At 40.2% G+C, this 25,738-nt stretch overlaps 2 protein-coding genes across 2 annotated transcripts in view; one reads left to right on the top strand and one right to left on the bottom strand.

Moving 5' to 3' along the window:
• Window positions 1-615: 615 nt before the first annotated feature.
• txlng (taxilin gamma) lies at window positions 616-16,843 on the bottom strand. The gene is made up of 11 exons (XM_008294049.1): window positions 16,780-16,843; window positions 11,034-11,142; window positions 9,917-10,064; window positions 8,144-8,235; window positions 7,822-7,992; window positions 7,376-7,570; window positions 4,615-4,734; window positions 4,361-4,435; window positions 4,109-4,201; window positions 3,931-4,026; window positions 616-1,481 (listed from the first exon to the last, which is right to left on the bottom strand). Exons 2-11 carry the CDS (start codon window positions 11,124-11,126, stop codon window positions 1,071-1,073), a joined length of 1,494 nt encoding a protein of 497 aa, XP_008292271.1. The 5' UTR covers window positions 11,127-11,142; window positions 16,780-16,843; the 3' UTR covers window positions 616-1,070.
• A 5,934-nt stretch (window positions 16,844-22,777) lies between these two features.
• The window catches only part of LOC103366354 (coiled-coil domain-containing protein 102A-like), a gene marked incomplete at its 3' end in the record, with an annotated part of 50,937 nt that continues 47,976 nt past the window's right edge, over window positions 22,778-25,738 (top strand). The window contains exon 1 of the mRNA XM_008294053.1: window positions 22,778-22,895. The remainder of the gene's footprint in view (window positions 22,896-25,738) is intronic.

Below are 25,738 nucleotides of genomic sequence, written 5' to 3'. Positions count from 1 at the left end.
CTTTTCAAATGGTTTGGCATCATTGTTTTCAGTGATACCATGCACAAGTGAACAACAGTATATTGAAAGCTGTTTAGGACGGCCCTCACTGGAGTACAAGGCTTTCCCTGATTTTGCATGTTTGGCATTTGGCATGTCTAATTTTGAGTTCAACACATTTATTTATTTATTTTTTCTTAGATCAAGTGACATCCCCATTATCATCTCGCTAACTTGTAATTAGCAAGCTGGTTACTTTGTTGGGCCATTGTGATCAGCTGACCACAGCTAACTACACAGCATGTTTCCCACTAGTTAGCATTTGGTAGGTTAGTCGTTACAATCCCAAGATTCAAATCAGAACCACCTTTTTCAGTGACATGCACATTAACTTTGCTGTGAAAAAAAACAACAAAAAAACAACAAAAAAACCCCCATATCCATGCAACAGTATTTCACACCCTGTGGCTGTTCCAGATGCCCAACCCTGTGTTCAGTGTTTCCTCCTTTGTTAAAACAGTTAAATTGCTAGGCGATATATACCCTGGCTTACACCAACACTAACTGGTTTTAGGTTGTTTCGTTTTTGCCTGGCTGGACTGGGTCAGAATAAATACAGAACTACCTGCGACAGAATGCATGTGAAGTACCTATGTTTGAATTTATTCAAAGTAGAATTTCCAAACACAAGACATGTGACACTGGAGGGAGAGACCATGTGGAGAGAAATAAAAGGCTAATTAGACTACACAGCTTCAAACTGACTGCATGGAAGTTTTCTATGAAAATACAGTTATGGTAGAAAACAGGGAGTACGAAGTGCTCGCCACAAAGCCAATTATTAAAACCAATGTAAACGTGGGCAAAGTTTTAGAACGGAATCCTTGATATAATCATTGTATTGTTCTTAATCTATCGCACAAAAAGATATGGGTTCATTTTCCGTGTAGAAATTTGGAGAGGCAAGTCTACAATGAACAAAAGAAATGAAATCTCCATCGTTTTTCTGGCTAGTTATGGAACAAGGCTGGAGATGCGTAGAGCTTTCCTATCACACCCTTCTCACCTCCACACGGGTTATGTCGACTAATTCAGTCCTGCTGTATGGTTGGCCTCTCTGCAGACTGGCTACTTGTTGGCACAGCAGCAGTGGTTTTGTCAGTGAGATCCATTTCAGATGATCTCAAATCTTGGTGGACCCCCTGTGTCTCCAGCCCATCACCCTGTGCCAAATCCTCAGAATCTTCCTCATCCTCTTCCTCCTCCTCCCCCTCCTCCTCCACCACTACCACCTCTTCCTCTTCCTCCTCATCCTCCTCCTCAGCTGAAGGCTCCCGTGGTTGGGCATCAGGAGGTGCTGTGGTCCCTTTGTCTCCCTGCTCCTGGAGGAGGCTGAGCCGGTTGTTCAAGTCATTCCTCTCCTTCTGCAGAGCTCTGCATAGCCTCTCCAGCAGCTCCAGTTTTCCTTGCAGTGCCTTGAAGTGGCCGTCACGCAGCGTTTTCTACGACACAACACAGTGTTTCATGAGTATGAANTTCAAGAAGTCAATATCAAATGATTTCTCTGACTTCCTTTAAAGAGAACCTAAGCAGCTTGAGCCTACACTTCCAGAACAATTGCTGTATGATCCCTCTGCCTCAGGTACTTCACTTTACTGACATGCAAACAGCACTTCACAGTCAGGCTCAGTTTTACCCCCAAGTTTGCCATCTTTGGTGTCCAATCCAAAATGCCTTCACATAATGCTTTTCAAATGGTTTGGCATCATTGTTTTCAGTGATACCATGCACAAGTGAACAACAGTATATTGAAAGCTGTTTAGGACGGCCCTCACTGGAGTACAAGGCTTTCCCTGATTTTGCATGTTTGGCATTTGGCATGTCTAATTTTGAGTTTAACACATTTATTTATTTTTCTTAGATCAAGTGACATCCCCATTATCATCTTGCTAACTTGTAATTAGCAAGCTGGTTACTTTGTTGGGCCATTGTGATCAGCTGACCACAGCTAACTACACAGCATGTTTCCCACTAGTTAGCATTTGGTAGGTTAGTCGTTACAATCCCAAGATTCAAATCAGAACCACCTTTTTCAGTGACATGCACATTAACTTTGCTGTGAAAAAAAACAACAAAAAAACAACAAAAAAACCCCCATATCCATGCAACAGTATTTCACACCCTGTGGCTGTTCCAGATGCCCAACCCTGTGTTCAGTGTTTCCTCCTTTGTTAAAACAGTTAAATTGCTAGGCGATATATACCCTGGCTTACACCAACACTAACTGGTTTTAGGTTGTTTCGTTTTTGCCTGGCTGGACTGGGTCAGAATAAATACAGAACCACCTGCGACAGAATGCATGTGAAGTACCTATGTTTGAATTTATTCAAAGTAGAATTTCCAAACACAAGACATGTGACACTGGAGGGAGAGACCATGTGGAGAGAAATAAAAGGCTAATTAGACTACACAGCTTCAAACTGACTGCATGGAAGTTTTCTATGAAAATACAGTTATGGTAGAAAACAGGGAGTACGAAGTGCTCGCCACAAAGCCAATTATTAAAACCAATGTAAACGTGGGCAAAGTTTTAGAACGGAATCCTTGATATAATCATCGTATTGTTCTTAATCTATCGCACAAAAAGATATGGGTTCATTTTCCGTGTAGAAATTTGGAGAGGCAAGTCTACAATGAACAAAAGAAATGAAATCTCCATCGTTTTTCTGGCTAGTTATGGAACAAGGCTGGAGATGCGTAGAGCTTTCCTATCACACCCTTCTCACCTCCACACGGGTTATGTCGACTAATTCAGTCCTGCTGTACGGTTGGCCTCTCTGCAGACTGGCTACTTGTTGGCACAGCAGCAGTGGTTTTGTCAGTGAGATCCATTTCAGATGATCTCAAAGCTTGGTGGACCCCCTGTGTCTCCAGCCCATCACCCTGTGCCAAATCCTCAGAATCTTCCTCCTCCTCTTCCTCCTCCTCCCCCTCCTCCTCCACCACTACCACCTCCTCCTCCTCCTCATCCTCCTCCTCAGCTGAAGGCTCCCGTGGTTGGGCATCAGGAGGTGCTGTGGTCCCTTTGTCTCCCTGCTCCTGGAGGAGGCTGAGCCGGTTGTTCAAGTCATTCCTCTCCTTCTGCAGAGCTCTGCATAGCCTCTCCAGCAGCTCCAGTTTTCCTTGCAGTGCCTTGAAGTGGCCGTCACGCAGCGTTTTCTACAACACAACACAGTGTTTCATGAGTATGAATGAAGAGATGAGAATATTTGATTTGAGCTGTCAAGCAACAAGACTGACCAAATGTTAAGTGAAGATTACATTTAAATTTAAAACCAAAAATGTCAACCTCATGGCAGAGCTGGAAGAAAATTCATAGGATCATCAAAGTCAGCTGAAGACAACCAAAAGAGCCATGAACACTTCATTACAATTTTTAAAGCATCTTGTTACTGAAAACAGTTTACTTTTGGATTTTGTTTTTTAAAGGAGACATGTAAAGTGATTTTGATGAAATATCACAATTTTTTGTTTCAATTCTGTTATTTTCCCTGACTAAACCAAAAGTTACACATGATTAGTTCTAGGACTGATGGAAACTTGAAAATCTGACCATTCTTTGTGTTTTTGTAGTTTGTAAATGGAATTTTGTAATTTATGCTTTTTAAAAATTATTATTCTAAAAAAAAAAAAAGCAGAGCAGAGGCACAAATCAGCATCAAATGAAGATATTATAAAAAGTCCAAAGTTATATCAGTTATATGTTTACAAAGATCTTACAATCATACATGTTTCCTGCTTTTTTTCTACCATTAAGAAAAATGGAAAATTTTAAAATGAAATGCTGTAAAAATCATTCTGTTTAGCACTTCAGGACGTATGACCTTTGGTTGTCTGTTGACAGACAAGAAAATGTCTGTTTTCAAGCACATAGATTCTCCTTTAACTCACCTCCTCTGCCATCTGCAGCAGGGCCTGGTTATTGCTCTCCCATTTGGTCCTCCACTGTGTCGTTTCCTTTTCCAGCTTCTTGATCTTCTTGGTCATCTGCAGGCAAATCCACAGATTTAGTAGCAGGAAGGGAAACCAATGAGACACTAACAGGTGGAAGACTGTTTCTTGGCCTCACCTTCTCCATCTCTTGTCTAAAAGTGGTGAAGACTTCATTGCTTTTAGCCAGAGTGCTCTGAAACTCCTCAAACTTGTCCATGTACAGGGAGAGCTGAGAGATGAGATGAGAGCAGAGAGAACTCACTTTCAAACCTTTCAGCTGAATTGAACACATCAAAAGTAAATACGAGGCTTTTATATTCCAGGTAAGGAACTACAGTATTGACAGATATTCTGATCCACATAGAAAAGTGTGTGTGTGTGTGTTTACCTGTTGTTTAAGCTGTGTTTCTTGCTCCCTCATCAGCTCACACTTGCGTCTGGACTCCGTGGCATCTTTCAGCAGCTAAGGTATCACAGCACCGTCAGCACAGCGTCAGTACCAACAATGATCCTCAGTACTGTTTGAAGATTTGATTTCTGCTCACTCACTAACTATTTACTACTGCTTTGATGGTACAATAAAAAAACAAAACAAAAACAACATAAACTCATATAAAGCACGGACAAAGGAGATGTTCTCACAAAGTCTCTCTCTCGTTGTTGCTTCTCCTCAACTTCTTTCATCATCTCGGTGATTCTCTGCAGCTTGGCATCCATCAGCTGCTGCTGCAGTTCCTTGTGCTTGAACACCTTGTCTATGTGCTGCAAGGGAGACACATACCACATTTCCATTAGGTTGAATGACATTTTTAATTTGCTTCCATACTTGTCTCCTCTCTGCTCCGTGTAAACACAGCCTAAAGTTTAGCCAAGAAGTCCCTGAAGTTTTGTCACCTGAGTGCTCGTCACAGTCGGCTCACAAATGGCTTCACAGTTGCTCAAAGGATTTTTTACAGAATCTGGTACAAACGGTTTATTTTTGGCAATTTTTTTATGGAACACGTCGAATAAAGTGATACTAAGGAAATGCCACAAATTTACGCTCAGATTAGGTTGCATTTTTCAAAGGAATGACGAGTCATAGAGGAGGAGTTCAATTACTGTCAGAAGGTTGAAAATTTGAGGATTTTTTTCATTTTACAGTTTCTGGCTGGCAAATGGTGTTGTGGTGGTGATTTTCTTGAAAGATAACATACCTTTTAAACCTGCTGATAGGTTTTGGGGTTCAGAGAGTTAAGCTATTATTATCAATATTGCATTTTATCCTGGGCCACGTGTTAAAGCACCCATTACCTTTGGCAATGGCACAAGTTCCACATTAATACAACCTTAGTAAGCACAGAGGGCACATGTTATGACCCTGGGTTTTGTTAATAGGGCGGACATCTCTCTCCTCCCCTCAGTGTGGGTGTGTGTGTGTCTGCAGGAGGAAATGAAGCTGGAACAGGTAGAGCTCTCTGATTGGTGGATGTGGAGGAACTGCTGCTCCACGACTGGGCCAGCAGAAGGAGCAACCTTTTAAACAGAGGACACACATCCTTTTCCCTTCTCCTCCCGTGCCACTTTCAAAGAACAAGCCAGCGTGTTTTTTAAGTAACAAAAAAACCCACTGAATTTCTGCACATGGGCTATAAGGGGTATATCACATTTCAAGCACATTTTACACTCCAATGGTTTAATTTTCTGATCTGGTTCAGAGGTATGGCATTGGGAGCAATGAATTTCTTAAATACTTACAACTCAAATCCTCCCTCTCTTCAAAAATTAACATTGCGACCACAAATCTCCAACTACCAACAGCAGTTTCTGGCTTGCTATATAAGTTCCTCAAAAAACTACTCTCCAAAATGTACAAGGTAATATCTAACCCATTACCACAAACAACCATTGCCCTACCAACTGGTAGGTGGGAGAACGACATTTTAATTGCTCTCGATGCCAACTTCTGGACCAAAATTTGTAAAAATATCTATTCTATGACCATAAATGCCAACCCTTCAACAAATACAATACAAAATTCTTCACAGAACACATCAAACTGGTGCAAAGCTGGTCAAAATGGGGTCCATTTCAGGAATCTGCTCACACTGCACCCAAAATTGCCCAGACACAAACTGTACATATATGCAACATGGCACTGCCCACCAGTTAAAAACTTCTGGACGAACATTACACAAACACCATCCAACCTCCTGGGCTGCTGCACCCCACTGAACCCCTCCCTCTGTCTGCTAGGGGACCTCAATGCACTTTCTAAAAACACAATACATTCAAGAATTCTCCTCATAGCTCTAACCATCCCCAAGAAAACTATCCTCATGAATTGGAAAACTCAGAACAACATACACATAAGTCACCTCTCGACAGTCACTCATCTGACCCTCTATCTTCCAGTCCAGAACTCATTGACTCCTGAAGCTCTGATTTTTATAGTTGCGCATCGATGGGCAACTATAGAGTAATTGTGCCTGTGTTTGTTTTTGTGTGTATGCGTGCATTTTTTTTTTTTCTTTGTCTGTTAACACTCTAGCTTTTTACAGGAGAGGAGTTTGAACCTGAAACTTAATATATGACCTCGGTATGGTCCCTTCACGGAGTGATTAGATTTTGGGGTCAATACATGCATTGGTGACAGCTACAGAGGTCAAAGGTCACATTTCCCAGAACAGCTCTGTGTGACTGAAAATGCACAAAAAGACACAAGTTTAGTAGACTAACTAAGACTAAGAGAAGCTGATACAGGAGAACTATGATCTCTTTTACTGGTTCCTGTCAGGACTCTGGCTGCAGCATTTTGGATCAGCTGGAGGTTTTTAAGATAATTACTGGGACATCCTGATTATAGAGAATTACTGTAGTCCAGACTAGAAGTTACAAATGCATGGACTAGTTTCTCAGCATCACTCTGAGACAGGATGTTCCCGATTTTAACTATATTACGCAGGTGAAAGAAGGCTGTCCTACAGATTTGCTTTATGTGTCTGTTGAAGGACATGTCCTGGTTGAAAACAAAACCAAAGTTCCTCACAGTATAACTGGAGGCCAAGGCAATGCCGTTCAGATTAACTATCTGGTTAGATAGCGTGTTTTTGAGGTGCTTAGGGCCAAATAAAGTAACTTCAGTTTAATTTACATGAAGAAAATTACCAGTCATCCAAGCCTTTATGTCCGTAAGACATACTTGGTGTTGGACAAATGGATTGGTTTCATTTGGCTTTATAGATAAAGATGACTGGGTGTCATCTGCATAACAACTGAAATGTATGCAGTGTTTCCTAATAATATTGCCTACGGGGAGCATATACAAAGTAAATATTATTGGTCCTAACACAGAATCCTGTGGAACTTCATAGCTGACTCTGGTGTGAGTGAAAGAATCATCATTAAGTGAATTAAGTCTTACCTCCTCTCGGAGCTCATACTGCTCAATGAGCTTTTTGAGCTTCTCAGCTAGCTCCATGTTCTCCTGCCTCAGCTTGGTGTTGTGGGAGCTGTGCTGTTCCATCTGAACCTCAATATCACCCAAGGTCATCTGGAAATGCAGCATTGCCTCCTTCCGCTGCTCTTCGTATTCCCTGGACCGCTGGGCATTCTCCTCCTGTCAGGTGACAGATGAGGGAATGAGAGAAGGACAATCTTCTCTAAGCATTGGCAACAAATGATATTATATAAGGGACAGAAGAACATATGAGAAATGAAAGCTAGCATTGATAAGAATTAAAGGAGAGTCCATGCTATTGAAACACCATGTCACTTCAAGGAATAGTCATGAACTGTGTTCTGAAAATACTTTGTTTTAATAGTGGTTACTCTCCTTACGCTAGTACAAGTTGCAGTAGGCTGATGTACCTTCAGTGTTTTGTTGTGTCTCTGTAGCTCCCTACAGAGACTTTCCAGCTTGCTGCGAGCCAGGATGGCCTTGCTGTGTTCCCCCTGTAGGTGGATCTTCTCCTTTACTATCTGAGACTGTTTCTTCTGCAGGGCTTTCAGCTGCTTCTGCATGCAGCGGCTCTCCTCCAGCTGAAAACACCACACAGTCACCAAAAGAAAGATCACATTACAGGCAAACATTAACCTTCCTTGCATAAATAAAAAGGCATATCATAGTCATTTGGAAATGAAAAGGATACGCTCTCTGTATCAAATACTGGTATTTTGATATTCTGCTTACCAGGTCTGCATATTTCTTGCACAGAGCTGCTAGTTTCTCCTCTGGAGTGGCTAGAGCGTTAAGGGCTTGCATTAAAAGAACAACTTCCTTCCCTGGAACATAAACCAAAACAAAAGACAATAATCAAAAAAAATAAAAAATCAAATGGACAGACTATAGTGTCACTTTGCCAGCCCATTCTGTACAACGTACTAGTCTGGCTGCGCCACACTACAAGTCTGTTAAGGGGTGGGGGTGCTCCCTTAAAATAGTGAAGGTGGAATTGTTGTGGTGGAACAACTGCATGCAGGGAGACGAGCACTGTGATTAAAATGGATAAGCCACCAGATAAAACTAGCGGGGCTGCCTTACTGAACGATCCAAATCCTAGGCAAAACTTTCAGCTACAGTTTCATTTTCAGTGCAATTAGGTTGATGTCCAGATGTTGCTGTTGTCATTTCTCATGGGAGAAGAAAGCGGTAACACATGAAGAGCAGAAGGGGAGAGAATGCAGACGGAAATGATCGTCCAATTGTAGGCTTATACCCACAACCTACATCCGCTGAGTCAGACTAGACAGAATATAACCATTGATGATTTAGATGTCCCTCAATAAAAAAGTCATAGCAGCAACTTAGGAAGGACACTCTGAACAGCAGTGCCTCAGAGCTTTTTTCTGGTTTTCCATTTCTGATTACTCGAACTAGAAAAGAGCACTGAGAATTTCAGACAACTACTATATTATCTATGATGATACCAGCTTTTATTTAAAATTTGCTAAACAATTGGGGCTGAAACAACTAATCGATTAAAATTGATAATTAAATAGCTGTCAACTAATTTAGTCATCGATTAGTTGCTTAATAATATTTTTTTTTACCATAAGTGGCTTGTTCTTCTTTTTTCAAATTATTAACCAATCTGTTATAGCAGCTACCAAAGTGTGGCAGTATTGAGCTACCGGTGGCTGTAATCTACCAGTACAGCAGGAGAAGTAGTGAACAGCCAATAGTTGGTCTTGTTTTATGTCACATGCACCACAGCACAGTCCTGCATTCAGCCAGAGTGCGGAGGTGGCTGGCAAAAGTTCGAAGAAAAAAGGGAAGACATAAATCAGGAGACAAAACTTCACAAAGTCATCCAAAGTGTGGGAGCACTTCACAGGAAATCTACAAAAAAGACGAGTGACCTGCAAACTTTGCAAAAACTAACAGTTTTTTGTATTGTTTTGTTTTAACAATTTTTTGTGTTTGATGCTTTGAATTGAAAAAGCTTTACACTGACAAGGTAGGTATAAAGATTATTGTGTTCCTTCGGATTCAAGCTGTTTTATAGAAATTAGTTAAAATGCTGTATAACGCACAACTCTCTTGAGTTTTTCATTTTCTTCATGAAAATATGTTCTTAATAACTTACCTGGGTAATAAAGGCTAAACAAAAATGTTTGTATAAAAAAATGATTTACCAAATATTTGGAAAAATGATCGACAGATTAATTGATTATCAAAATAATAATTAGTTGCAGCCCTGTATACAATACTTAGCAAAAGGCCTGTTTCAGAAAGTTAATTCAAAAATTTCTTCAATTTTTGTGGTCAAAATAAAGACACATTTTTTTTTATTTGGAAATATATATTCATACTTCAGCTGTTCATTATTATGTTTTAGAAATTCCTGTACCTTAAAGGAAATAAAGACAAAAAAAAAAAACCATCAGATGTGAATTTGCCATCACATTTATGGAACTAGGAACATGTGTTGAGTGCCTGTGAGATAAACTGTGGTGCCCCTACCAAAGGTTTTGTCCTCTCTGGTCTTCATGTCTCCTCCAGGATCAAGCTCTGCCTCGCCGAGGTCACTGGGACTGTCCTCTCTGCCTGGCGTTTCCCCTCTCTCCTCCTCAGTGCAGCACAACTCCAAACCAAACTCTGCAACCTCTTCCTGATAACATACATACACATCCATATGAATATCAAGCAGCTATACATCTTCACTTAATAGTTCCTTTAACCAGGATGTTTCATGAACCAACAAGAGTATTTCCACTAGAGTTTCATCCACACCCAATTCTTTTTCACTTTCACAAACAAAAACAATCTCCCTCCGAACAAATGTTTTAGCACTTAGAAATAATCTCTTTCCATACTAACAGGCCTAAAAACAGTTTCAGGAGTCCTAAAATGCAGGAGTAGTGTGGACGGTTGGTCAGTTGTGCCATTTAAAACATTAATGTACTAGTGTGGTAGCTTAAAAGAATCTGCAGGTTTAGATGGTCATGTTTGTGATAACTGTGGGCTGATTTTCACTGCAATATAAAGTTCAGCACCTCTATGGAAACAGCACAACCATGGCTGGAGGAAAATGTTACTCACTTCATACTTACACTTCACTTATTCCCACCTTAAATTTTTCAATTGGCCTGATATTTCAAACAGATACATTTTCTGAAATATTTACTAAATATCTACATAATACTAACAAATATATATTTGGAATAGGGGTGGCAAAGTGATACAGTAGATAGCACTGTCGCCTCACAGCTCGAAGATGCTGGGTTTGAATCTCGGCCTGGTGTCTTTCTGTCTGAAAGACCTGCTGAGATCAAATGGTGATTCTAAATTGTCCGTAGGTGTGAATGTGAGTGTGCTGGTTGTCTGTCTCTCTGCATGGCTTTGTGATGCACAGGCGACCTGTCCAGGGTATCCTCTGCTTTTGCCCCGCCGCCGTGACCCTACAGAGGCAGTGTATATGTTTTGTATCATAGCTTCAAGATGATTTTCATCTGTAGTCCCTTGCAGTCTCACCTGTCGTACCTCATGCAACCCCACTTTAAAGAAACCGAATTATACCTGTGATGGCAAAACAAATGAAGAAACATTAACACAAAAATAACATGTTTACAGTGGTTACCTGAGATGGGCTGTCCAGGTCCGGTGGGGAATCACTGCCTCCCACAATTCTTCTATTCGCCACATCAATCTCACGAACTCCTGTCGTCTCCATTAGAGTTGATCACAAGCTAGAAATACAGTCATGGAGAAAAACATCAGACCACCGTTGTTTTCTTCAATTTCTTGTTCATTTTAATGCCTGGTACCACTAAAGATACATTTGTTTGGACAAATATAATGACAACAACAAAAATAGCTCATAAGAGTTTAATTTAAGGTCTGATAGTTAGTACTTGATTGCATAACCATTGTTTTTGATGACTGCAGAGATGCGTCTTGGCATGCTCTCCACCAGCTTCTGACATTGTTCTGCTGTCACAGCAGCTCATTCCTGTTGCACAAATTCAAACAAATGTGCTTTGTTTTTGGGCTTGTGGTTCTCCATTTTGCATTTGATGGTTTTCCACAGGTTTTCAGTTGGATTTAGATCTGGTGATTGAACAGGCCAAGGCATGGTTCTAATGTTCTGGTTCTCCATCCAGGCTTTAACTGACCTTGCTGTGTGGCAAGGGGCATTGTCTTGTTAGAATATCCAGTCATTTGAGGCAGGAAAGAGTTTTCCAGCTGATGGAAGAGGACTGTTTTCAAGAGTAGCCCTGTACATGACTTGGTTCATTCACCTTCAAACAATTGCATTTGCCCTGTTCCACTCATACTGAAACAACCCCAGATCGTCACTGATCCACCTCCATGTTCTACTGTAGGGGCAAGACAGTCTGGTTTGTAGGCTTTTCCAGGCTTCCTCCTAACCAGGTAGTTGGCTGAAGAGGGCATCAACTGAAAATTGGATTCATCACTGAAGAGAACCTTAGCTCAATCATCAACAGTCCAATCCATGTGATCCTCAGCAAAGAGTAACAGGACTTTCCTCTGCCTTTCATTGATGAAGGGCTTCTTCCTGCCCTGTGTGACTTCAGACCAGCTTCAAGAAGTCTGTTTCAAACTGTCCTTGCTGAACAAGCCACATTTCTTGACAGTGCCCACTCATTTTTAAGGTCGATTCCTGACACAGGAACAGATGAGTACATAGTCATCTTGTGGGGTAGAAAGATGTTTCCTGCCGCGACCAACTAACAATTTGGTAGTACAATGTTGAGCTTTGTTTCTTCTTGGTGTAATGAACGGCTGTCTTGGAGATCTTCAGTTTTTTCGCTACCTGTCTCTCACTCACGCCAATTTCCAGCAGTGCCAAGATGGCTGCCTTTGTGTCGTCACATAATTCTTTTGTTTTAGGCATTATGGGAGAGCTGACAACTTCTGAGTTGTGCTACTGCTAGAATGTAAGCAAGAAACTGCTGTAGGCCTTTCCATGTGCAGTGCTGCTTATGACATGAAACGGCCTCTTATATACTCTGGGAATACAATTGAGCTTAAAGATGTCAAATAGGACATAAAGTATTATGTAATCAGCTGCATTTTTTATTGAGTTCATTGTATTCTTAAGGTAATATACCTTCAGTGGTACCAGGCATCAAAATGAACAACCAGAGGGCTGTATCATGATGCAAGTTTGACAAAGCAAGGCTTGGTTTGTGGAAGTCCATTTGACAAAAACTAAAGCCCCAGACAGAGATAATGGGTCTCATGAAGGTGGTTACCAACTTTCTTTGTTAATTCAGGCTATCTGCTTCAAACTCTGCACGCGTTCACATAAAAAGGGACATTTAATGTGTCATGTGACTCTTGTTCCGCACAAAATGAAATGATTGTGTGCAGCTGCTTCAGTCAACACGGTGTTACGAGGTAGAACAATGAGAAAAACTAAAAATTATGACATTACAAAGCGCTGCTACTGCAAATGATGTGAGACAGTAATGCTGGTAATGCAGCCGATTATTTCTAGCGGACAGTTGCACATCAGAGCTGTTAAACTTCATATATTCAAACATGATATCGTATTGAAGTGTACAGGATATTCCTTTATTTTTGGCCAAATTAACTGAAGTTTATGTTACTGATTGAATATTCTGTGTAATAAATACCAGTAGAATAATAAACGCTCTAATCTGTGTTTTATTAGCGGCAGTACCAGCAGTGTAAATGGACTTGACAGCAAGTCAGGACAAAACCACATTTATGCGATTTCTGCATCACCATGTCGTGTCCAATGGCAACACGATGCATACAGTGTGTGAGACTGTAACTGCACAGCTTCATTCAGTGACATTAATGGCGCACAGCTAAACAGCTACAAAGATAAAACATATGCTCTCAGCTGAGAATGTGTATCGCTCATTAAAAATAGTCAGGAAAAGATTTGGTAAATAGGAGATGTTTCTTCCAGCTGATTTAAACTCTGAATATAACCTGCTCCCCACCAGGTTAGCTCTGTAGCATCAGTTACCATGGAGATCTAGCAGGTTAAAAGAGAGCCACCTTTGTGACGCTGCAAACTCTGACTTTAAGCTCAACATATCTCACTAACTTACGAATCTCACTTTGTGGTACAGGATAGCACTTACTGTCCAAAAAGTCTACTTAAATAATATCTTCATTAGGCAACAACTTCATGAGTAGTTTTTAATACTATGAGACAGGTTTTCACAAATCTTGCGAGTCAACATCTTGCTATACTTCGTCTGGTTCAGGTTGAACTATTTTCATATCTAATTCATTTCGAAACATCCCTCTCTCTGACTGCGCCAATTCTCTGCATTTGTGTGTTCCAAGTAGATTCTCAAAGCCCAGTGGGAAGAGTGAAAGAGGACAGCGTGGAGAGTGTGTGGGTGAAAAGCTAACGGTCATTAATGAGGCAAAACTGTGGCTTCACATGCATGCCTAGCTATGCTTGGGTTTCAAATTTGGTTGTACCAGTTTGGTTCAGTCTGGTCAGGAGAAAGCAATTTAAGATTAAGCCTGAGTTGGTCAAAACACTGTACACAAGTAAAACTCTAGACAGAGCACGCAGAGTACCACTCCTACTGTGTTATCTCACATGTGCAAATATTCCAATACATGTTAAAAAACTAACAAAAAAACACAAATTCCACAGCTGCATTCAATCAGATCAGCTTTCATTGAACCAGGCTTTCACCTCAATTTACTGAAGGAGAAATGTTGCCTGGAACCTTGGTCTGAACCAATATATAGCGCAGATTATTTAGTAATGTGAGGGATTTACAGATCCTTAAGCATCCCAAACTGCTCAAATAGTCATCGAGGCCACCCCAATTATTACCAAACATGTTAGATATTTCCATCCATCCATCCATCCATTGTCTATACACCACTTAATCCTCACTGGGGTCGCGGGGAGCTGGAGCCTGTCCCAGCTGACTTAGGGTGAAGGTAGGGGACACCCTTGACAGGTCACCAGTCTATCGTAGGGCCATGTTAGTTACTTACAAGTTAAAATCCAGATGAGTACTATTGTCAATGAAGCATCCTCAGCAGCAGATGCTGTTATAAATCGACGCTAAACATTTTCGCCCTTGAGGCTACCCTTAGTGATATTAAACCCAATACATAAAATCTCACCTCCAGAATGTTGACCACATCTTCCAAAAACATTTTCACATCCAGAACTGTTCCGCCTTCTGCTGTTGTTTTTTCTCACTGCAAAGTATTACATGACAGCAGGCTGTTGCTGTACTGTCTTCATGATATTTACATCTACTCTCCATGAGATCACATGAGGTGGTGCTCTATTCTCTGATTGCTCCTCTGGCAGGATAACATGAATATTATCCTGCAGTGTGATTATTTGCCAATGTTGGAGTGTGTGCATATGTGATATGAGAGCTAAGAACATCTGTGAAGTTTCTCCTCATATGTGATATGATATATATGATTAAAATGACAGCCTTGTGAGCCAGGGCTTACTCAAAACAGGGGTAGGGAAATTATCGCTGAGTACACAAAGTACCATGCCTAACATGTAACATGCCTTAAAAGTGAAAAATATTCTAGAACAAGATAAGGTTCGCAAAAACAAAATCCACAGCTGCGTTGAACTAGATCAGCTTCCCTTTGTGTTTCCTTCAGAGCTGACCCAAAATTTGATTTGTGGAAACAAACCCTTGATAACACACTTCCTTGTTGATGTATTACAAGCTAACAGCACCAGAGCTACAGATAAAGGAGATCCCCACTCAGGTCAGGCATGCCTCAAGTGTCAAAAGCTCAACTTTTCCTGAAATGTGCTTAGCTTTCACACTCAGGGTGGCTGTTGCTACGTGACAAAACCGGGCAGAGAGCAATAAGCCTTTCACGTTTGTACCGTCTTAGCGATACAGGTCGACTTTTTGAGCATCAGGCAGCAAAAGTCAACCACGTGTGGGCAACAGCAGCCTGAACACGCCGGCCGACACGGTGAAATGCCAACAGTGCACACAGCATGCCTTAACGTGAGGAGCCACAATCAATGATTTACACTCTGATTTTAGGATAGACATGATTAGCTGTCCCAGCCACACACAAAAATAAGTCAAGTCAACCCAGATTCACTACACTACCTGTCGTCGGTGGCAAGCACACATAAACGTTGGCTTTTTAATCTCTCCACTATAATTACTACATTGTTAGTTTACAAGCCTCGACAACATTCACATGAAAGGATACCAATTGGGCTAAGTGTACAGCTTTACACACTACACAACCTTTCAACAGCATAGTGACGCTTCAACACAAGGAACTCGTGGAATGTCACCACATTGTAGCTAGCTTACCTGCTTGGTATACGACAAGAGCTAGACAGCAGGAACAATGCTAACTTCTACATTAAAACCATCAACTCACGTCAGCTTGTCAACTCGTAAAGTTTTTTTATACAGGTGTTGCTGTTCAGAATGTAAGTGGGTGGTTGAAACTAAGTAAATTCTTTATGAATTTGTGTGCAGAATCCACACCTCCGTCGGCTCGTGTAGTGTCACAGCTACTTGCCCCCACGAAGAACATGTAGGAGAAACTTAAGGACTACATGGTTTTTGATAATCACACAGCCGAAACACAAACAACATGCCCGTGATTTACAATATATGATATTCGACGGTACACTTTATGTCGACAATTTCTGTTGATCTCTGGTAAGCTAATGTGTCATTGGTAAGTGCTGTAAGCTAAGCTTGCGCAACTTCACAAAGTTCAGAAATATGCACTGATTACGCTACAATACTTAAACCGAATTAAAGGGTACACAATTCGGCATTTAAAATTTGTCTCTAAAATGTAGCACCTGCAGTGTGGTGCTAAGAATCCACAAGGTAACTGTAAACCTTCGAGATTGTAAAGGGAGTCTGGTGTGACGTCCCATCGACTCAGGACAGAACGGCGCGTATGGGTTCCTGGTCATGTTAGCTACTTAGCCGAACGCACAGTAAGCGTTTCAGCATGTATCGTTGTAAATTAGCTTCCCTTAACACAAGTGTGTCCATTTAAACAGATGTTACCCTGGATAGCAAAGAGTTCAGCTGACAAACCAACACCAGTAAACCGTGGAAATGCTAACCACATTTCTAATGTACGCGAACATTAGTTTGCTATTGTTAGCAGGTCTAATCCTGTGCTAACAGCTAGTCGGTGGCTAGCTCTGCTGGCTAACACTAGTGAACTTTACTTCGGCATATACCAAATGTGTCATCGTGAAGGCAAAAGCTACACGGTCCAGGTACTAAAGACAGGTCACATACTACACTGACGGTATGTAAAAGCAGCACGATACAACACCAGTAAAGCAATCATTTTGCTTAAACACATTGAACGTTTACCTGTGTGTTTTCACTGTGGATGAAAGCGGGACACAGTTGTCAAGGTACCAGAGCTGTCACACAATGACTAAAACGTCTGGTCGAGTCCTTTCAAAATATAATCCAGGTCAAACGTGTTCAAAGTTCAATTTATACACACACGTGTATATATCTATATATCTGTATATCTATATATGAGTGTATAGTTTTTGACGTTTTTTGTAAGTCCTTTTGTTCTGTAAAACACTTTGTATGACATTCTGTTTATATGAGAAGTGCTGTAATCAGTTTGCTCGTTTGCTTGTTTTTGTGGCATGTGAAGTACGTATGTGAGCTTAAATCAAATATTCTTTTTTAAATGATTGAATATGACAACAAATACAGTACGTACAGTCTCACAATATGCGGACCCATCATTCTGAACATGCCAATGACATTTTAGTTTGATAGGGACGGAAGCACTCTTGTGTTTCTGGTCGTAATCTGTTTCAACTTGATGCAGATGAAGTCAAAACCAAAAGCGAAAACCTGTAAGCTTGAGTTCCCGGGATATCAAGGAAGGAGAAACAACAATTACATAACAACCAGTCCCTACAACAAATTCCAGACCTGGATGCCAAACCACCGAACAAAATAACCTTCTTCTTGGTCCAGCAGCAGCCTTTCATGCTGACATGATTAGTTTGCCTCCTAAAGACGGTGTGTGATGGAGGGGAAATGCATTGTGTGAAGTGTCCACAAATTTCTGCTCTGCTTATTGTTTTCTTCCCATGAAAGTGCATTGAATTAACCCAGTAGATTTTAAACACAGTACATTCAGCATGCAGAGAATAAAGACCTTTTTTGCCAAACAAAAACAAATATAGAAAGGAGGGCGAGAAGACTTTGACAACAGACAGATGAATTTTCTTGATCCAACGTAGAGAAATGAAACTCTGAGAGAGTCAAGTCATGTCACTATTACTTATAAAGCAACATCAAAATGACATCTGCTACGCCAAAGTGCTTTCCAGTGGAAAAGAATATGATTGCCATTACAAATTAACATACCAAATTTGAATAATAACCCTGCAATGTTATTGACAGTGTGAATTTTCCAGAATAATTTTAATACTAAGCAGCATCCCCCTCGAGAAATATGTAAGATACTACTTTACTATTTGGTAATTTAATAATCAAGAACAACATGACATATGAGTGGTATTTTTAGCAAATAATTCTGAAAATATAAACAGTACAAGTGACTCAGAGCAGCATGTAGGCTTAATACTGACTCTTTTTGAGGGGCTTGTCTCTGTCCTTCTTTTATAGATGCGCTTTATTCTTAAATGATCACAGCCATGATTACAAAGGATCACAACAGTTTTGGTGTGGACAGTAGTCACAATACTTCTACATGTAATAAAGGACAACAATACATTTAAAACTCCAAAGCAGCTGTACCATTTAAGTGATTTGTGTTGCACTTCTATGATGTCTGGGGACTCTCAATAGACAGGTCCAAAATCATTGGTCAAACTTACAATAGAGGTCGACATATCCAAACTTTTTTTTTTTTTTCCTTGTACCTGTTAATCTGTCTCTTGGCTTCAATCACACTGAGGTCTATATATTCCATATTTTATCCAAAAGCATGTTGTCCTTAGACTCTGCACAATCCCAGTTTGTGACACAGTCTCTAAACCATGACCAAGATTAGTCCCGTGATGTTACCTGAAAGATAGATATTTTAAACGGATCATGTTTTGAAAATGTGACCACATTATTGCTAATAGTAAGAAGCCAACGAGAGAAAGACCATATGTTTTTGACGTCCTAACAACTTTCATAATTTCATATCTGAAGCCTGATACAGCTTGATGAAACACTTGTTAATAAGCCCAAACCAGGAGTGAACTACTGTAATAAAATTTCCCTCCAATAAAAAAAAAAGTTCTTAATCTTGATATCTTGTCCATACAGTGTTTTTATATGGTGGAGGACACATGAGAGAAATAAGCATTCAGCACCATGGCTGAGCATTTTTAACTTGAAGCAGCAGCGTACTAATGCTTTGCATGTCCATGTGTTTGCAGGGTTGTGCATGATGTAAGTTTCATTAACCACCCACGTTTGCAAGTGTACACACAGATCCCTCTGCCGATATCTGCATGGAGCCCAGAGTTTGTGACTATGTACATGTGCCACGAAAACAAATGGTGCTTAAAACAGAAGCCTGTAATGTGGACAGATTGTATGAGGAGATTGTCCATCATCCAAATTTGTATTGATCATTGAATGAGTTTTGAGTTAAGTTGTTGCTGCCAGACTTTGGACGTGCTTTGATTTGTGCATGTTTTCCATCAACACAGTGCAAAGCTCTAAATTCTCCAGAAATCCTGTGTTCTGTCTACTCACTGTGCTTTGTCCACCCACTAAAGCACAATGTGTACTTTTTGTACGATGAATAGATCAATGTGTGCAGCTGTTGTCTGCTTTCAAAATCTGCATGTGGATTCCATGAATTGGCCATAAGGAACCAATCTTGTTAACTTGCCGGGTGGGGCTTTTTGTATCTATACATTTGTATACTTTCTGTATCTAAATATCCACCCATCCATTCATTATCTATACACTTAATCCTCACTAGGGTCACAGGGGGGCTGGAGTCTATCCCAGCTGACTTAGGGTGAAGGCAGGGGACACCCTGGACAGGTCACCAGGACGAAACTTAGAGACAGACAACCAAGAACACTCACACTCACACCTACGGACAATTTAGAATCACCAATTAACCTCAACATGTTTTTGGACCTTATGGGAGGAAGCCGGAGAACGCAAAGAGAAGATGCAACATGCAAACTCTACACAGAAAAATCCCAGTGCCCTCACCGGGACGCGAACCAGCGACCTTCTTGCTGCGAGGCAACAGTGGTATCTAAACATGTGTGGCTAAATTATTCCAGTAATACAACTTATCATTGTGAAGCATGGAATAGCCTTACAGTGTTTAAGCAGAGTTGTATTATGAGCTGGTATGCTCAAGCTGCTGTAAGTGAGCAGGAGGGAATGGAAAGGCAGGCCGGGAGTGTTTTAGCACTCAGAAATAATCTCTTTCCATACTAACAGGCCTAAAAACAGAATCAGTTTTAGGAGTCCTAAAATGCAGGCGTAGTGTGGACGCTTGATCAGCTGTGCGAGTTAAAACATTCATGTACTCGTATAGTAGCTTCAAAAAAATCTGCAGGTTTAGTTCTCTGCTTAATCCTCTAAACCCCAAGCAGTTTTGGGGTGTTTCTTTGCTCCTGTCATATTTTTTCATAACTGTGGGCTCATTTTTTACTGTAATATAAAGTCCTGCACCTCTATGGAGACAACACAACCATGGCGACAAGTCAAGAGAACAGAGAAATGTCCGTTCTGTAGTCCAGTAGAGTTATCACTGGATATGTAATTTAAAAAAGAAAAGAATGAAAAATCCAATTTATGTGATTATTTAGTTTACAAAAATTGAAAAAAATCTAGAAATAACACGTACAGCATTTGTCCATGTGCCCACAGGTGCTATCAACACTGGGGGAAAATGGTGGCTCAGCATTACTACCGATACTGTACTACTTATATTTCATATTTGTTTCCGTCCTTGTCTCCTCCCTGCTTTGTGTAAACATGGCCTGTAGTTCAACAGAAAAATCCTTGAATTTTTATCACATGACTGTAGGTTGCAGCTGTCAATAGCTTCATGTTAGTGCTGAGAGACAAGTATTTTTTGTGTTTTACAGAATGAAGTTTGTGAAAACAATTAAAAAAAAAAAAAAAAATTATTAAGATTTTTTTTTTCTTTTGATAAGTACCAAACTTTAAATTTACTATAACTTTAGAGGGAAACATAATTTCATATACTGAGTGGTCCGTAGAACTCTCAAAAGAATTTGCATTTCTGTTTGTGGAGTAAAACTGTGGAACAGCCTGGACATCAGTCTAAAAACGTGCCATAACATAAAAACAATTAAATCTCACTATAGACAAGTGCCGCGACCCTGGTGAGGATGAAGCGGTGTATAGATAATGGATGGATGGATGGATATAGACCAAGTGTTATCAGGTTTATATAAATAATACAATGAAATATTATACACACGTTTCTGTTTTTGTTTTCTTATTTATTGTAAATATATGTAGCATTTTTACGCATATACTGTATATAGAGGTAGAACATGTGGGTTAAGAACTGTGCACATAGCTGGTTATTTATTTTAGGTGGATATTGTGTAGTGATTTGGGATGAGGTTACTAGGGATGTTTTGTGGCATTGCTTTCATGATGAGCACTTTGGGTGAATATGTAAAAAATTGTTCTCTGTCTTGTTTTTTTCTTTTTTCTTTTTTCTTGGTTTATTTGTTTTTTTGTTTATTAGCTTGTTTGTTTTCTTTTGTTTTTGTAAATAAGGGGCAGAACTAGATGAGCTTTTGCTTCATTCTGTTCCTTCTCAAACTAGATAGAAGTTGACATATGTATGTATGTGCATTATTATGTTTATATTAGATCTTTACTGTTTTTTTCTTTCTCTTTATTGAGCATTGTACTTGAATTCTCAATAATGCTTATGTATTTTATATGCATTGCTTATTCTGTATTTATATATACATGCAGTTTGAGATAAATAAATTAAACAAAACTGAATTTGGTTACATTTTAATGTCACACATGATTAGTTGAAAATCAGATGCTTCTTTCTGGTTTGACTCTTTCTGGCTAATAAATTGTCTAATTTATGTGATGTTTTAAAGATAGCATGCTTCCTAAATCCATTGGTGGGTTTTGATGTTCAGAGGGTCAAAACAATTGTAAGCAATTTACTGTATATGCATATTAAAACATGCCAGGGGTTTTCAATAGCCCAGAACACACTTTTGTTGAAATCTCAACGTATCAGAGAAGCTCTACTTCAAGGGGACCAACACACCTTTCTACATGTTTCGTAGTGTTTTTCAAACATGGTGACTATGGACTAAAGCTGAGTTAAAAACCTGGCACGGCCCTGGGGTCACACATCTGTCTGTAGAACGATACATGTGTCATTTTTCAACTGGTTTGAGTTTGTGCTCATTTGTTTCTGAACATGCAGCACTAATAAACAATGTCAGTGGACACATAAGACACTGTCATAAAGGGTGTATGTTAGATTAGATTAGATTAGATGTAACTTTATTGATCCCTTTGGTAGGGTACCTCAGAGAAATTGTTGATGTTGCCAAAGTCTAGCTTTATACACACTTGAGATCTGTGTTAACAGTATGAGAAATAAGCACATCGTACTTCAGCATGGGAAAACTATACATTTGACAAAGCTGGAGGATTGGGGAGTTAACACTGACCCCTTTTCGCCATGGTATTACCTCTGAGGTCATTGTTTTTAGTGTAGATTAGTTCACTGGCTTGCCATCAGAGGGCGCCAGTGTTGTGTTGTTAGGAATTTGTCAAACTTGTCATAGTTGATAGAATTTTATGGCACTTATTTAGGCTGATTAAGTCTTATAGGTCGAATGTAGATTCATAGAAAAATGGCATATTATATACGGTGTTTCGTGCTGCTTTGTTAAGGAAACAAAACACAAATGAAATAAAATTATAGAACTATTGTCAGTTGTATCATTCCGAATCATGGCCGTAAAGATGGTTATTTCTGTTGTGGTGTAGATTGTTTAAAGTGACAGAAACTTGTGAAGTGTGTCTCCAGCAGAACGCCCTCAGCTGCTGCGTTGGCCAGCTCTCTGAGCCGATCTGAGAGCGACCACATTCCCACAGCTTTTCACCCGGCTCTGTAGTAATTTCAACTGGGAGGTCTTTTCTCAGGAAACCAATGAGCGCACGGCTATGTGCTGGAAACAGGTTCCGATTGGATCAAAGCTGAAAAGTCATATCGATAGCCGATTGGTCGGATGGGCAGCCGTAGCGCTCCGGGCCCGCCCCTTGTCTCTCCTCAGAGAGGACGTCGTTTTCCATCCAGACCGAAGGAAAAAAAAAAAACGGTAGAAAAAGAAGAAGAGCCGGACGGAGGATTAGCAGCAAAAAGGAGAATCTAAACTGTTTCACCGGGAGAAAAATACGTATTTGAGGAGGAGGTAACGGCTGTCCTCACCGACGCTCCCTTTCCGGTACGTTCTCTGCTTTTGTTGTACCACTGCCTGATAGTTTGACTGAGCCCATTGCTTTCTGACACTGAGGTGTCATATGACACCAAATCATGCTCTTCTTATTATTTTCCTTCCATGCATGTGGTTTTCCTGGATTTTATTTCCAGATAATACACCTGTAGTGTGTTGTGAGGGGGTGTATAGTTTGTTGTTGATTTGTGGTGTCTCCAGGTATGTCAAATGCATTGGTACCATCAAGAGAAAGCACTTGTGACTATTAAATCCACAGTTAAGTTTACACGGCGGCTTTTTTCTTTGCTGTTAACTTCTGACTACCTGCACTGAGTGCAGGATGATTCCCAGACAGCAGCTTGTAGCCAAGCCCTTCAGAGAGGGGGACCCGAGAGCAGGCAAGGCAGAAATATGACAAACACAGGAATGTTAGAGCTGCTTCAATCGACACAGCGGCAGCCTGAGCAGATCCTGTCTGGAAGTTCACTGCAGCCTGACCCTGACCTCATTGTTGCACAGATTCCCATACCTGTCACCACTGTAGTTATACGCCTTGTCCACAGCTGCAGGAATGGACCAAGTGAAAAAGCCAGCGGACATCATAAAGTATCTAAACAGTGGTCATTTTTAACCAGAGGATGGGTTCAGACTTTGTTACTGAATAAACCATCTCAGTGATCAATCAGAAGTATTGTGGGTTTTGGTGGTCTGGGGTCAGCTTTATGTCAGGTGGGTCATGGGGTCACTGCTCGAGATTTGCACCATATAGTGACAGAGGTTGCACTTTTTTGAAGTACAGTCACTAGTGATCTTTGAAAAGCAAAGAAAGTCATGTTAGAATGCTCACTGCAGTTTTTAATCGATTTGCAATATCTTTAGACATTAGTTTTTGCATCTGAATCTTTTTAAGATTTTCAACTTGTGTCTACACTGATTCTATTTCCTAATCTTAACAGAGGTGGTTTCTGGGTGACATATGTTCTTGCCTCCTTTGTTGAATATTTATAAAAATCTAATTTTCATTTATATTATCTTGACTACTTCATATTACTCATGGTACATACTTTCATATGTAGGAATGCACATGTGTTGCACAAATTTAGCAAGAATGTGTATCTCAAACTGGGACCAGAAGCCTATAGTCACATAATGATTGCCATATTAAAGTGCTTATAAACTCAGTAAGTTCTGCATGAGGATTTTCAGTATTTGGAGCAGGTTGCTTGTGAAGAATAAGGTGTATATTAAGTAGGACACAGCTGTTATTTCACTGTCACATGCATTTAATGTAGCAATTTTTGGCCAGCAGTAAAAACTGTTTTATTTGTGGCTGTTCTGAGACCAAAGGTGCTCTTTTTAGTTGGAGCATTAGTCACTTGAAATGTTAAACATTTGGTAAATTTGATTAGGGATGAGAAAGGATTTTATTACAGGCTGTCAAACTTTTGTTAGTGCATCAGAATAGTAGACTATTCTACAAAGTGTGAAGAGAATATATATATATATAAAAAACAGGTAAAGTAGTGATCAGAAAGCTCACAACAGTGTGCTCAAATTATGAGTATATTAATTGAATGATCAATAGGCAGAACATTTGGGGTTTTTTTGGTGAGTTTTTGCAGCTTTTTCTTGTGTATGTCATTTAAATATCTGCATTTTGAACTGTTGGTCAGAAAATGTCTGGAAACAATGAGAAACTGCTACAGGATGTCCTGCACTTTTCCTGCTACATAGATCGAATAAATTGTTAAATCTAAATAATAAATCTAATTATTAGCATCCCACGTCACAGGATCTCCACCCAAAGAATCCTGTCTGAATAGATTTGTGATGTTTGTGTGCTGCATTCCAGCAGCAGGAGGATTTGTTTTTAATTTAGATCATGAAATATTCTGGGTGGTCTCTGGTCTGGTTACTTAGCATAGATTAGGATGGTTGCTGTGTTGGTTTTGTCAGCTAAACTGTTGCTACTTTTAATTGCTGGTTCCTTTGCTCATCAGGCTAACAGTGTCTGCCGTATATCCTGTGTACATATTTGTCCTGACTGAGAGAAATCAGCTGTAGTCCAACTGCTTCCTGCATCACATGGTGTGCAGACACAGAAGTTTAGATTACCCAAAGCCCTTCTGTTTTGGAAGTGGTTAAACTTGCTTCTGACTTCTTTCCAAGAGTCAGTAAATCACTTTCAAACCACAGAAGGGAATTAAAAATCAGTTCAGCATCAAGAAGAGTGAAACAAATGACAATTTTACGAGTAGCAGGTGGCTCTAAAATGGACTTTTAGACTGTTTAAAACTGAATATTTGATTGTGATGTGTTGAGCATCATGGGGTATCCCTGCCTTTCGTTCACTGCATGACATCAAAGTGTCCTGAGGATTCACACAGTAGACAGCACCATCTGTCTAGCAGCTATGTCTATGCAATAGCACTGCCTGTCTGCACTCTGTTCTCTTTAGTTCTACCACATTCTCTTGCCCTCCTTTTAAGCTAGTTCAGTATGATTTCTTTGCCATGAGTGTTGAGAACAGCATCCATCCTTCTCACTTGCAAACACATGCCCACACATACAGTGACAGGCACCAGGCTGCAACCTGAAGGATGACTTCTGTGTGTGGTTGCCACGGAAAAATTTCTTAAGACAAAAGGAAGAACGAGTGCCATGTGCTCTTGGTTCAGATATGATAACTGATCTCTTTAGAGGAATGACTGGAGAAATAAAATGAATGCAGGTGTTTCCCCACAAGTGCATCTCATAGTACAGCTAAGCAATAAACATCCATTCATGCTTTGTTTTATGTAGCGTAATGCTGAGCAGGCACAGTTGATTGTGATTTTGTGTCAGTATAGCAG

The sequence above is a fragment of the Stegastes partitus genome, unplaced genomic scaffold (assembly GCF_000690725.1).
Source record: "Stegastes partitus isolate 25-593 unplaced genomic scaffold, Stegastes_partitus-1.0.2 Scaffold933, whole genome shotgun sequence".
Classification (NCBI taxonomy): Eukaryota; Metazoa; Chordata; class Actinopteri; family Pomacentridae; genus Stegastes; species Stegastes partitus.
This window is presented reverse-complemented; position numbering and strand designations above follow the sequence as displayed.